The 14,638-nt window shown below is 45.0% G+C and overlaps 1 protein-coding gene across 1 annotated transcript in view; it reads left to right on the forward strand.

Annotated features, from left to right (window-relative positions):
- WDR43 (WD repeat domain 43) overlaps window positions 1-14,638 on the forward strand; it is a 366,881-nt gene that overhangs the window by 195,259 nt on the left and 156,984 nt on the right. The window contains exons 8-10 of the mRNA XM_085610376.1: window positions 7,118-7,289; window positions 13,123-13,209; window positions 13,930-14,064. Coding sequence (XP_085466502.1) covers window positions 7,118-7,289; window positions 13,123-13,209; window positions 13,930-14,064 — 394 coding nt within the window. The remainder of the gene's footprint in view (window positions 1-7,117; window positions 7,290-13,122; window positions 13,210-13,929; window positions 14,065-14,638) is intronic.

A 14,638-nucleotide genomic window follows, 5' to 3' on the forward strand; every position in this document is an offset into this window, starting at 1 on the left:
TTCCGCAGTATGGGGAATGAACGAGGCCAAAGAAAAGAGGGGGAGACCAACGCACCTCAAAGTGACTTCGCACGGAGGAGTGTGCTCACCCACAACATCCCTCCAAGGGTAGAGCACAAAGGAACCAACAAAAGAGGGTTACACGAACCAAACTCCTACGAGCATGTAACACCGGTGGGCGGCAGACTCAGATTTTTCCTCCAAGAATGGAGAAAAATAACAGACAAATGGATACTCAACATCATACAGCACGGATACTGCATAGAGTTGGAAAGGAGACCCCCAAACAAAAAACCAAAGAAAAGGAAACACTCAGGACTAGAGCTAGCACAACTCGTAGAGGAAGCACTACAGCTACTCCAAAAGGAGGCCATGGAACCAGTACCTTTCAAAGAAAGGAACAAGGGAGTGTACTCAAACTACTTCCTGGTACCAAAGGTGGACGAAACACTAAGACCCATCCTGGATCTACGATTCCTAAACAAGTACGTAAGGACGCAAAAATTCAAAATGACATCCCTACAAGAATTACTCCCACAAACTAGAGACAGAGACTTCATGTCCACCGTGGATCTCAAAGATGCCTAGCTGCACATCCCAATGAACAGGCAGCACAAGAATCTGTTAAGGTTCACCATCAACAAGGATCACTAAGAATGACAATCTTGGCATTCGGTCTAAAGTCTGCACCAAGGGTTTTCACCAAATGCCTTGCTGCAGTAGCAGCGTACCTGCGGAGGGAAGGAATTCACGTGTATCGATGACAGGCTAATAAAGGCAAGTTCACGCGAAAAATGCGAGGAACACGCACAGCGTGTCACAAGGACACTAACAAAGCTGGGGTTCTCAATACACTGGGGGAAATCATCGGAACCAGAACAAGTGAAGATCTTCCTGGGGGCGCAGATCAACACTGTAAAGAAAACGGTGATGCCCAGCGAGAAGAGGACACTAGCCCTGCTGAAAGAGACGTGTCTCTACCAGAAGGGGTGAGCTCTGACAGTGAGAACAGCGAGCAAGATCATGGGGATGATGGCGTCATGCATTCACCTAGTTCTCAATGTACGCCTACACATGAGACCATTCCAGGAATGGCTGCAACAGCAATGGTCACAAGCAAACGGAAGTTGGGAGGATCTAGTGGTTGTAACGCACGCAGTGCAAGAAGAGATAGCATGGTGGAACAGGGAGAACATAACAATAGGGAAGCCCTTAACACCACCAAGCCCAACAGTGACCATCACCACAGACGCATCCCAGATAGGATGGGGAGCACATATGAACAAGCTCAGAGTGAGGGGTCTGTGGACTCCAGCAGATGCAGTCAGACACCAACTATCTGGAATTAAAGACCGTACTGCTAGCACTGAAGGCCTTCCAGAAAAAAACTGTACAACCAAAGGGTGTTGATACAAACTTACAATACTACAACTATGTTCTACATAAACAAGCAGGGACGGACACAATCGTTCTCCTTGTCCAACCTGGCACAGGAAATTTGGAGATGGGCCATCACGCTCAAAATAGACCTGCTGGCCATACACCTACCGGGGAAGGACAATGTAGAAGCAGACTGGCTCAGCAGGCAGACTTCAGCATCCCACGAGTGGGAACTCAATGGGCAGAAAACGCAAAAACTGTTCAAGAGGTGGGGCACACCGACAATAGATTTGTTTGCAACACACCTGAATGCAAAATGCCAAAACTTTGCATCCAGACAACCAGGAAAACTATCCCACGGGAATGCCCTATGGATAAGTTGGTCAAGAACATTTGCCTACGCTTTTCCACCGATACCACTGATTCACAGGGTACTCAACAAGTGCAGGACCAGCAACATGAAGCTGATCCTAGTGGCACCACTGTGGGCAAGACAGACATGGTACTCGCAAATAGTGGAAATGGCACAGGGGCCACCACACAAGTTCACAGAAAGAAAAGACGTACTCTCCATGCAGAACGGAGAAGTTCTACACCCAGAGCCAGAGAGCCTCTGCCTAGCGGCATAGAGTTCGCACACCTTGAGCTACCCCAAAGCACTATGCGAGTGCTCCGGGAGGCAAGGAGACCGACAACACGGAAATGCTATGGGGAAAAATGGAAGAGGTTCACACTGCGGTGCAGAAAAAAACTGCAAAATAAGTTGACAAGGGAATCAACAGTGCTTAGATACTTCACGCATCTACTAAAAGCCAAGCTAAGTTAGTCTTCGCTAAGAGTCCACCTAGCGGCGATTGTGGCCTACACACGAGGTGAGACGGGAGAAAGTTTACGTCACGAGTAGTAAAGTGTCCTGGAAGGGGCAAAAAGGATAGCGCCACCAAAGAGGATTCTGCCGCCGGCATGGAACCTCAACATAGTCCTGACGGAACTTATGATGGTGCCCTTTGAGCCCATCCACAAGGCCTCACTACAAATGCTGACCATGAAAACAGCCTTTCTGGTAGCAATAACCTCGCTGCGCAGAGTGAGCGAACTGCAAGCGTTAACGCTGCAAGAGCCCTACATCCAAATACACAAGGACCGAGTCGTAATGAGGACTGACCCACACTTCATGCCTAAGGTCGTGTCAGCATTCCATATGAACCAAACTATTCAAATACCTAGTTTCTTTCAAAACACAGTCACAAGTGCAGAGAGGGCACTACACACTCTAGAGGCTAGAAGAGCGGTGATGCACTACATCGAGAGAACAAAGGAGCACAGGAAAACCAAGCAGTTTTTTGTGTCCTTCGCAACCAGCTTCCTGGGTAGACCAGTAACAAAAAGCACCATCGCGAGATGGATCGCACTGATACAATTCTGCCACAAACAGGCAGGGCAAGTGCTAACGGAGGGGGCACGGGCCCACTCCACATATATTCAACGTATATTCAACACTCATCTTCCACCCAGCCGCCACAAAGATGACAAACCGCCACAAAGTCTATGCACAGCATAGTGAATCCAGAAAGATTCACGCTGCAAAACGAATAGTTTCTTACCTGTCGGTGTAGTTTTGCAGCTTGAAGATCTTTCTGGATTCACTAGCGGACCCACCCACCTCCGCCAGAAAGATGCGGCAGGAGAGGAAGGTGGAAGGACAGAGTAAAAGAATACTGAAAGTGGATACATTGAAAAAGGAAAATACTAAAGAATGCCTAGGGTTCAAAAAAAAGGGGGGGGAAAGAACCCGAAGATGTCGCCCCAAGGTGAGACTTCCGCAGGAAGCATGCCGACGTCACGAGAAGTACACCAAATGGTGGGACGTCAATGCCCACCTGGGCTAAAAAATAAATAAAGACAAACGAAAGTCTAAGATTCCGGACCCAACCACCAGACCGCGGAATAATGCACAGCATAGTGAATCCAGAAAGATCTTCAAGCTGCAAAACTACACCGACAGGTAAACTATTCGTTCCCCAAACATACTACCCAAACAGCGTCCAATGTCACAAGAAAATCTTACTGCTAAAGCAGGAGGTAATCTCCCTCCTACAAAAAAAAGTGCAATAGAACCAGTTCCCCTGCACCAACAAAATAAGGTTGTCTACTCCCTCTATTTTCTCATACCGAAAAAGGACGGCTCTCTAAGGCCTATTCTAGACCTCAGACCTCTAAACCTATACATACACTCAGACCATTTCCACATGGTCACACTTGAACAGGTCCTTCCTCTGCTTTCCCAGGGAGACTGCCTTGCTACCCTAGATCTCAAGGATGCCTATTTCCACATTCCCATTCACAGCGCTCACAGAAAATATCTCAGATTCGTAGTGGACGGTCAGCACTACCAGTACTCCCATTCGGAGTCACCACAACACCGAGTGTTTGCTAAGTGCCTAGCGGTGGTGGCAGCACACCTAAGTGCACATACACGTCTTCCCATATCTAGACGACTGGCTCATAAAAGCTAGCTCATACATTCAGTGTGTACAGCACAATCCCGCCACTATTCAACAACTTCACGACCTGGGGTTCACAATAAACTACGCCAAGTCCAACCTGCAACCGTCCCACACGCAACAATACCTCGGTGCTACAATAGACACCTCAAGGGCGCTAGCCTATCCCAGTGCCGCCAGGATAGCAAGCATACAAGCTTTTCTCACCAAATTCCATCCGCAACACTCTCTCCCAGCTCCAGTGTTCATGCAGCTAATAGGAATGATGGCCTCTTGCATATTCATAGTACCTCATGGAAGACTCCAGAGGCGTCCTCTCCAAGAGTGCTTAGCACGCCAATGGAACCAGGATCAAGGTCCGCTAACAGATCTGGTGTTGGTAGACTTTCGTACCCATCGCTCTCCGCAGTGGGGGAACACCAAGAACCTTTCCAAAGGGCGACCGTTCCTAGAGCCGATTCCTCAAATAGTTATGACAGCGGACGCATCGCTCTCCGGCTGGGCAGGTGGACACCTCAACAGAAGTTACTCCACAACAACCACCTGGCGTTACTAGCCATATTCCTAGCCTTAAAAGCTTTTCAAATACACATATCAGGCAAAGCTGTCTTAGTCCGCACGGACAACATGACAGCCGTGTATTATATACAAAAACAAGGCGGGATACACTCTCTGCAGCTCTCTCAACTCGCACAGAGCATATGGAGGTGGCCTATACCTCAGAACATTTTTCTCCTAGCCCAACATGTCCCAGGAGTCCAAAACACAATAGCTGATCTGTTGAGCCGCCAAACACAACAGATCCACGAGTGGGAACTTCATCCGCAAGTTCTTCAACCGTTTTTTCAAATGTGGGGGCAACCACAGAGACCTTTTCGCCACCCAAGAAAACGCCAAATGCTCAAGCTTCGCCGCCAGGTATCCTCACCCATTGTCCAAAGGCAATGCGATATGGATGAACTGGTCAGGCAGATTTGCGTACGCTTTTCCGCTTCTCCCACTCATTCCACTAGTGGTGCGCAAACTACAGCAACACTCCTTAACACTCATCCTAGTTGCACCAGCTTGGGCCAGACAACCATGGTGCACCACATTGCTGGAACTCTGCGTAGTTCCGCACCAAAAATTACACCTCTCTCCACCCCTCTTAACCCAGAACCATGGAGAGATCCAACACCCAGATCCAGCTCAGCTCAACTTAGCGATCTGGCTCCTGAAGTCCTAGAATTCGGTTACCTTAACCTTCCTCCTGACTGTATGAACGTCATTAAAGAAGCTAGACAGCCTACCACTACAGCATGCTATGCAGCCAAGTGGAAACGGTTTGTAATATACTGTCATAACACTGATCCCCCTAGATGTGCCTATCCAACACATCATAGGCTACTTACTACACCTCCAAAGATGCAACTTAGCCAATACGTCTATCAGACTGCATCTTGCTGCCATAGCAGCAGATCTACAAAATAGTCATCTATCACTTTTCGGAGTACCTGCCATAAAGGCCTTTATGGAGGGACTCAAAAGAATAATTCCCCCCAGAGTACCACCTTCACCTGTGTGGAATTTAAACATCGTTCTCACAAGACTAATGGGGCTTCCATTTGAACCTCTACATAAATGTGAGCTACAATTCTTAACATGGAAAACTGCTTTCCTAGTAGCCATTACTTCTCTACGAAGAGTTAGCGAACTACAAGCACTAACCCTTCAGGAACCCTTTCTGTAGAAGCACCATAATAAGGTTGTTCTCCCAACTAATCCTAAATTCCTCCCTAAGGTCTTTTCTCCCTTCCACCTCAATCTAGCTAGGTGGATTGTCAAATGCATACAGATTTGTTACCATAAAGCAAAACGTACATTGTGTTCCTCCTAAAGCCCACTCTACACGAAAAATAGAGGCTTCAGTGGCATTTTTAGGGAACATTCCCATAGACGATACCTGCAGAGCAGCTACATGGTCTACACCGCTCACATTCACAAAACACTATTGTCGGTGTGCAAACTAAACAACCAGCTAGTGTGGGCCAGGCTGTACTCAAAACACTATTTCAAACTACTGCAATAGATATTGGTGGTCGCCGCTAAGACGGGATACTGCTATACAATGTATGCATAGTGTGTAATCTGCAGCTCATATGCCTTGAACGGAATATGCTACTTTCCAGTATGCATCTCTTCTTGGCATGTGGAGCTGCAGATCTACACACGCCCACCCACCTCCCCGGCTACCTTTTATCTGTTCCAGTATTATCTTATTTAGATACAGCTTACATGGGCATCTTTCCTGTTTCTTACAAAACTCAATTTCCCCTCTGGTGAAAAACAATCTGAGGATGGAGCCGATGCCCATGCGCACTATGATCCAAAGGAGTCGCCTACCTCGTGACTTCCAAAGACTTTCCAAGACAAAAACAAGTGCAAACATCCGGGCCAAACACCAGATGGTGATCTATGCATAGTGTGTAGATCTGCAGCTCTACATGCCAAGAACAGATGCATACTGTTAAGTACATATTCCTTAACAGCCATGCCAAGGGCTCATTCGACAAGGAAGAAAGGAGTGACCATGGCCTTTTGGGGAAGTATCCCTCTTAGTGACATTTGCAAAGCAGCAACATGGATGAACCCACATACATTTACAAAACATTGTGTGGATGTGTAAGCAAGGCAAAAGGCACTAGTTGGAGAAAGTCCTTCAGAAATAATTTCAAATAAACACACCATCTCATGCCTAAAGCCACATCGAGAGCAGTACTGCTTTACAATCCATGCATAGCATGTGTTTGCAACCAAAACATGCTACTAATGAAGTATGTTAACATGTAAGATTTGTTTCATGGCATGTAGTGCTGCAAATTCACATGCACCCTCCTGCCTCCCCTGCAGGTATTAGATGGTAAGAATATACACAAATGCAGCATGTTCAACAGCAAATGCTAACCTAGCATACTATATCCTCATTCTGTATATGGTTGAACATGCACAATCCCACGAGGGGTGGAGAAACGATGCACAACTCTGATCATAAAAACTTGGAGAAAAACAACTTGCAGAATCTGGGCCCAACACTAGATGGCAGGAGTATGCACAGCATGTGAATCTGTAGCACTGCCGCTACAAATAGATGCTTACAGGGTAAATAACATACTCCTTAATTATGCTTTTACATTATTTAGTAAGTTGTCTGTACCATGGAAATGTTCCTGATGCATTTATATTTTCTTCTCTAGGTATTGCAAAAAGCCTCTATCGTCAAACTCTGTAGTTGAGATAGCAACATCAGGGAAAGATGGCGACTCCACACCAAAACCAGTCTCTGTTTTATCAGCAGCATTCTGTGCGGACAAACAGTCATTAGTGCTTGTATATGGCAGCACAATACATCCAGTGATGGAGAGATTGGTAGGTCGAAGAGCCTAATTTCAAAACACATTTGGATTGCGATTGTATAATACTCACTAATTTTGTTTTTTCCTGTTTTTGTGTAGTCATGGTCTTTGAATTCTAACGCTCTTTACAGATATTTACATCTTTAGTAGACTTGTTTGTTTTTCATTCTTGCACCACCCCTTAATCTTGTCTGCAGTCCCCCCCCCCATAACTTTACAATGTTCACTGACAATTTATCACACACACACACACACCCACACACACACCCCTCATCTTTTGGTCTGCAACAGTATCTCCCCCATTTTGTTTCCTCCCACCATTGCACACAGCATGGGGCACAGAGTGAGCTTACTTGAGCCCTTGGATACCAGACAGTGAGTGACTACAATCTGCTTTTGCACACTAAGTGGTCACCTTTTAGTGCCTGAAACTTACTGGTGCAATCTGTGTGTGCATATGTATATGTGCGTTAGTAGCATGTGTGGCTGTGGATACACATGCTCTGCATACTCCTGCCCTCCAGTGTTGAGCCCGAACGTGTGCAACTTGTTTTCCTTTGAAGAATTCAGTCTTTACCCTTGGTCCACCGTTCACCAGCACACTGGCTTCTCCTCAGATTGTTTTCTTTCGTGATCTGGCTCGGTCTTTTAGGAACGCTACTTTGGGAACAGCGTGTTCCACACCAGTTTTCACCTTTCTAGGTGCTTGCCTTTCAAACTCTGTGACAAAAACGTTATTGTATGGACGATACTTTCTGCCTGCAATAGTGGCATCTTGGACCCGAATTTCTCCAACTGTTAACCTTTGACGCACTGCACTTTTGAGCCTTCATGCTCGACAAGCTTAGTGTCTTATTTGCGAATGCACGTAGGGCAAGCGTATAAAACATACTTTTCCTGTTTTGACCTAGGTTTAAAGCCAAATACCCCTGAAGCGACCACAGTATTTACAATCTATGCCTTTTGACAAACCATAAGTAGACCTCCTGCGAAGCGTGACGTGCGTTCTGCTGCAAGAAGAGACTGCACTACCGGAGGGAAAGAAAGTGGGCTTACCATAAAATGCTGCATGGAGATTTTCTTAGCTGAAGACCTGCCAAGTGCCATTGAAAATGGCGTTCCCTCTGGCATTCCAGTATGCCAAGCAAGGGAGAGTCCAGAGACCATCTTTTCACAGGCCGTCAGTGCTGAAGAAGAGGTGGAGTTCCTAGAGTTTTCAGTGAAACAGATCAGTCATGGGCCCGAAGACCAGACTCACTCCCTGTGTCAGTGCCCACTGGGTTGAGCTTGGACCCCGAAATGCCCTTCCATGAAGGCAGTACACAGCTCTTGCAGGAGTCGGATTCAAGGTCCTGGGACTGCACCAGAAAAGACTCCATCCAAGGGTACCGAATTGCTTCATGCTTTGATGGCGCCTAGGTCATTAGACTCTAAAAGGCCGCATTCTGAGCCAGAGTCAACAACTAAAGCTCTCCGACTTCAAAACACACTGTTACAATAACAGAGAAAACTTAACCCAACTAACCAAGGGTGATGGCTTTCTAACAGTGATGAAACTGTTGGGGATGAAGGCTTCATGCAAAGCACTTTTGCGATATTACAAGTTGGATGTGTTCTCTCCTGGAGTAGCTCTTGAAGAAATGGGCACTTGTGGAAGTGCACTAGAAGGATGTAGCGTTTGATAACGACCAGCTCTGCAGGCCCTTTCTAGACCTCTCCCACCCCTTCCTCAGGTGATCCATCACCACTGGTTCATCTCTCGTGGTGTTAACCTCCATGAGATGACTAAGGCACCAGAAGCTCTCCAGTACCAGAAGCATCACATTACTACGTAGAGCTGCTAGCCATCAGACTAACCCTCTTAACTTCTTTTAAAGTTATTTGGAGCAAGACCGTCCTAAAAAATGTACATGACTGCCATGTAGCACATCCATAAGCAGAGGATTTTTAGAATATCTAAGACTGGCCTTGGATGTTATAGGGGACTGTCTGCTACTGTAGATAGGTCCTCACTTAAGGTATAGTGTACCCTGCCTTAAGGGTGACTTACCTATGCCTCCCAGCAGTGCTGGGTAGGCATGGCACACAGGCATGTGTGCCGTGTCAACTCTTCACTTTTAGCTGCAATGGTAGGGGTGCATGTTTGTGGTTAGAGGTCTCGGAGGGTGGCATAACACTTGCTGCAGCCCTCAGAGGCCTTTCTCTGGCTACCATGCCCATGGTAAAATAGGTACCTCTTACAAGGGACTTACAGGTAGGTGCAGTAACAACGGTAGAGTTTAGGGAAAAGAACAGGCCAGGGAACCTGATTGGCAGGGATGCAGGGCACACTCAAAGTGCATCAGAAATGTTGCAAAAAGTGGGGAGGGTAACTGCAACAGAACCCCACTACCCTACAACGGCCCTGTATTCAATGCTCCTATAGATGTCAGTCCATTCCCATGAGAAGCTCTCAAACAGGCTGGACTTTCTTACTCCACCTCATTGTCAGCTTACAAAACTAGATCCCAGACAGCTAAGCCTTCCGATATAGCTCACGAGTTCCTAGAATTTGGCTACAGTGAACTTCCAGAGGAAGTCCAGCAAGAGGCACATAAGCCCACTGCTCACTCCTGTTGACTCAGCAAAGTGGAAAATGTTCATGTTTTTATGTATCTTTAAACAGTTGGACCACTTTAAGGTTTCTGTGCTGGAGATGTTCTACCTTTTGCACCTATAACCAGGCAGGTCTTGCCTACACTTCCATAGGATCACACTTGGCCGCAGCTTCAGTGTGCATTCAAACAGATAACACTCCTCTATTTTTAGAGTCCCAGCGATTAAAGCCTTCTTTGAGGGGCTTGAAAAAGCACCCTCAATCTGTGTGGAACCTGAATGTGGTCCTCACACAACTCATGGGCCCTCCCTTTTAACCTCTGCACTCATTTGGAGTACAATTCTTGTCTTGGAAGTGGGTCGCTCTCACCTCCCCCAGATGCATTAATCAACTGCAGGCTGTTAGAGTACAGCAACCATTCATATAAGTTCACACAGTTAGGAGTTTGTCATACCAACCTCAGGTTTCTACATAAAATTCTCACTTCTCACATGAATCAGACCATTGAGCTGCCCATCATTTTCCAGCAAGTCCGGAGAGCACAGAGCCCTTCACATGCAGGCTGTTAAAAGGGCAGTTGGGTATTATATTGACATAACCAAACCTTTTAGAAAGATCAGTCACAAAGTCCATAGTGGTTGTGACATCTCTAAAGCAGACGTAAGACTAGTTAAGTACATCCAGATTTGCTATGCTAAGGCCAAGCACATACCACATGTGCCACCTCAAAGCCCTCTTCCACACAAGAAAGGGGCCCCTCAAGCCTTTTTGGGTAATCTCTTTAATGAATATCTGCAAAGTTGCTTCTTAGTCAACGTCTTGCGTCATCACCAAACATTGTGTACTGTAGACATTTTAGCATGTTAGCAAGCGTTAGTTGACCGAGTTCTCCTTAGGACACTTTCAAACATCTACATCTGGGGTCCACAACCGGGCGCTTTCAAGTACCCACTTTTGTACCCTGTCATTGTTAAATTTTTAGGCCTTTTTGGCCTCCTATCTGCTGTCACACACACCAACTGCTCCCATTGGCTATGAAGCTTAGCTGGGGAGCAGCAGAGCTATGCTGGTGACATCGGACCAGCATGAGCAGTGTTGGATTGTCCACCGGGAACCGCGACACTGGCCTGCTGCTGCCTGGCACTGCTCTTTGATCCTGCGCAACTTATGCGGTCAGAGAGGCGGCCTTGAAGGGCTGTTCTCTACAAACTGCAGGAGGTAAAAAGCTTGCCACATTAGGCTCAACTAGACGGCCAGCATAAGATTTTTTTGGCAGAGATATTAAAAAATATGCCTGTGTAATGCTTTATTCAAGGCATCAAAATGCAGTGTTCCACAGGGATCTTTTATTTTTAAATGAAGTACATTGCAAGTTGTTCTTGGCCACAGACTGGAGTCTGGAACATAATTTTATGTTTCTTTTTATTAAATTAAATGAGAGAGATGTAAAATAACTTCCTGCCTCCGGTTTGTGCCTAGGGAAAACTTGCAAGAGGTACTTTATTTAAAAAAGAAATCCATGTTAAACTGTGCTTCAAGTTAATGAAATAATGGGAGCAATTTAAAATAAAGTGTTAGATTTATGCATGATGAGCTTAACACATCACTTTAAATTAATCCCATTTGAAAAAAATGTATTATCCCTGTACTGGCTATTTTTGTGTGGCCAGTGAAGAGGAAAATCTGAGAACCGAATCTAGCATAGGTGTATGACCCCTTTCTTGCACGAGCACAGATAGAAAATATTACAAATAGTGATACAAAAAAAATATTACAAAATAAATATTACAAATAGTGATACAAAAATATAAAAAAGGTATCTTTAAGACAAAGAAAAAATCACAACTTTTATTTCTCCAACATGTAGAAGCATTTCATCAGAGCATTAAATTATATCACTGGATTGAGACATTTTTCGCTGCAATAGTTTTAAACATTAACAGAAATTGCACTTCCACTGTCCCTTACGATAATGCTATATTAATGAACTAAGAGACAGTCATGTGTACCATACATGTGGCATAGATTAGTACAACTTTATAGTCTGGGGAGATTTTTGTATAGTGCACACTCAACTCAAGCATTTCAAGTTGCTGTCATGTGTGATAATAAAGAGCAAAAAGGCATGATGTAATAAAATAATTGTGTTGCAGTATTTATATAGTGCTTATTATCCCTTTGTGGGTCACTGAAGCACTTACCTACATGGGCAGCAAGCTACGCTATGTAGGGTGTGGTTACAATGGTGTTATTGTTTTGTGATCCTATGTAGGGAGTATTTGTGTCATGCGTGATAACCACCGAGGTGTTTACTGTGTTATGGGACATAGAAGTATGATGGAGGACATTTCATGAGAGAAAGATGTGCAGTTAAAGGTTTTCACTATGCTGGTAGCTTTGCACAGCTCTACAGATCCCTATAATTTCTTAGGATTGTAGTCTACTTACCTGGTGACTGCACAGGTCCGGATCACACAATTTGTTGAAGAGGGAAACTAGGACTAATGCTTGGTCTTCTGGTTCCATGTTGTGCATTGCATACACTAAGTGGGTAGCTCTTTCTCTGTAGAGGCCCTTTAGTTAATGAAGCTGGGCATGTGGGGGGACTCTAAAAACAATTTCAAGTTGCTCAGCCTTTAGTAGCTCACAATGATTTTCACTGAAAGAAGTAGCTCTCACTACAGAAAAGGTTGGCGTCCCGATGTACATCTGCTTGCTTTTCACAGCTGTGGAGAGGGTGGTTTTATAGTCTATGCAGAGCATGTGCATCTACAGCCACACATTACACATTGGAAAATGCTACCCTGTAACCATCTGATTGTTACATGTAGTGTTAGAATCACAATCACCCACTCTTCTCCCTGAAAGCCTGCAATGGTCCCAGATGTTTTGATGTCCTTTTTTTACTTCCTTTGCTATGCACAGCACATGGTCTTCGACACTGCAGTCCACTTAGCTTCTTGCCTGCAGAGCAGAAAATGATGAGATGGAGCCAGTGTGCTTGTACATTATATACAATTGTGAATTTACAACAGGTCTTGTAACTCAGACTTCTTAGAAAAAATAACAATTTGCACACGTTCTGGCCCAACACTAGATGGCAGGAGTATCGAGAGCATGTGAGCATCGACAGCACCACACACTATGAACATGTGGGTACAGGGTAATCTATAGTGCAGTAGTGTACACATTCTTAAGGTGCAGCCTTTTTGACAGATTTCTTACATTAAAGTATCTTTTGATGTTTCAGACACCAAATTCAAGTGAGCCTCGCCGATGTTTAATAAGGGACATCCAGAAAACGTTATTGCTCAGAACAGAAACTGCAGTAACAAAGGTAAGTTGGAACGATGTTGCCACACACCTCCAGTTCCTTTTGTATTTGAAGTCTGTTTCAAGTGTGTACACTTGGATCTGCCTGATAAAATATCTGGAGTCACTCCATTAGTGCACCTTTAGTGGGCTCTCCTTGAAACCATGCTGGCGCTAAAAGAAGTGCTTCAAATTAGTGTCAGTGGAATCTTGGTGTCGCTTATGCTCCCTCAAGAGTCACCCACTTTTCAGTCCATCAAACAAAGCCATGCACCACAACACACTAGTAAAAAATATGGTGCTCACCATGCTGACCCCCTGAACACCCTGCAATTTTGAAATCAAAGTTCTGCATGTTCTACAGATACATTTCCAGATTCTAAAACGTGCTTGCCGAGCATTGCATTACATTCCACTGTTTTTTGTGTCCTCAGTCATGAGGGATCCGATGCCACTTGCGTCTGCAGTCACATAATGTGCAACTCATTAGTCACTGAAAACACACTCTTTGACCTGTCGATGGCAAACCTTTAACTCATTTAGTCATTTAGCTCACAAACTTTTAAACCAAATCATCCTGCCGTGCAATCAGGATCTGTTTGCCCACCAAAACCTTTTAACTGAATGAAGAAAATGCCTTGACCGCCTGGCTTTTAGTTATTTTATTATATATTTCTGTGACTCCTATTGTGTGCAAACATAGGCAATTCATCTTAGTTTTTTTTAATACTTTTGGTGTTTGTAGGTTAAAACTCCACTTGTCAGATCAGAAGCCAAAACACTTGTACCTGGATTTCCTGGTCATAGTGCATCTATAAAACCTGAATCTTCTGGACCAGAGAAAGCGGAAAGCAAGAGGAAAAAAGGTGACATCAAAGAGGTAATTGCTAGGTCCCTATTGTAGCTTTGAATTTGTGTGCATGACTATCTTATGGCGAGACTCAGGTTTCAACTCACCGTCATGGCTATTAAAAATTGCATTTGTAGCTTACTGATATGTAGGTGGAAGTTAAATGTAGTCACATCAGTTCTAAGTGGCTTGCATGATTCTCTATCAACTCTGCAATCCTCCTGACCAGTATTGATGCTGTTAGACCTGGCATCTTTTGGCATGATCTCCCCTGACCTTTTTGGCTTCTGACCTCCTGTTTGGTCCTTGTTTTGCGGACGTAGTACTTTGAGCAATTTGAAACTGCTATTCAGTGCCAAAGCACTGTGCTTGTCATATACTTACTGGTGATAGGTGTATACATGTTTAGCTGATTTGAGTTCGCTGTTCGTCCCTTGTCTATGGGTAAGACCTATACCTAGGGCATGTAACTCATATGCTACTCCTCGGGATGCAGTACTGTTTGTTCCACCCACAGAGGTAGCTCTTCGAATGTGTTACAGGTTTGCTCTGGTGGGCCCTGTGTGTGCAGGTTACTGTTAACGTGGTTTGGCAATTAAAAAGC

The sequence above is a fragment of the Triturus cristatus genome, chromosome 6, assembly GCF_964204655.1.
Source record: "Triturus cristatus chromosome 6, aTriCri1.1, whole genome shotgun sequence".
In the NCBI taxonomy this organism is placed as follows: Eukaryota; Metazoa; Chordata; class Amphibia; order Caudata; family Salamandridae; genus Triturus; species Triturus cristatus.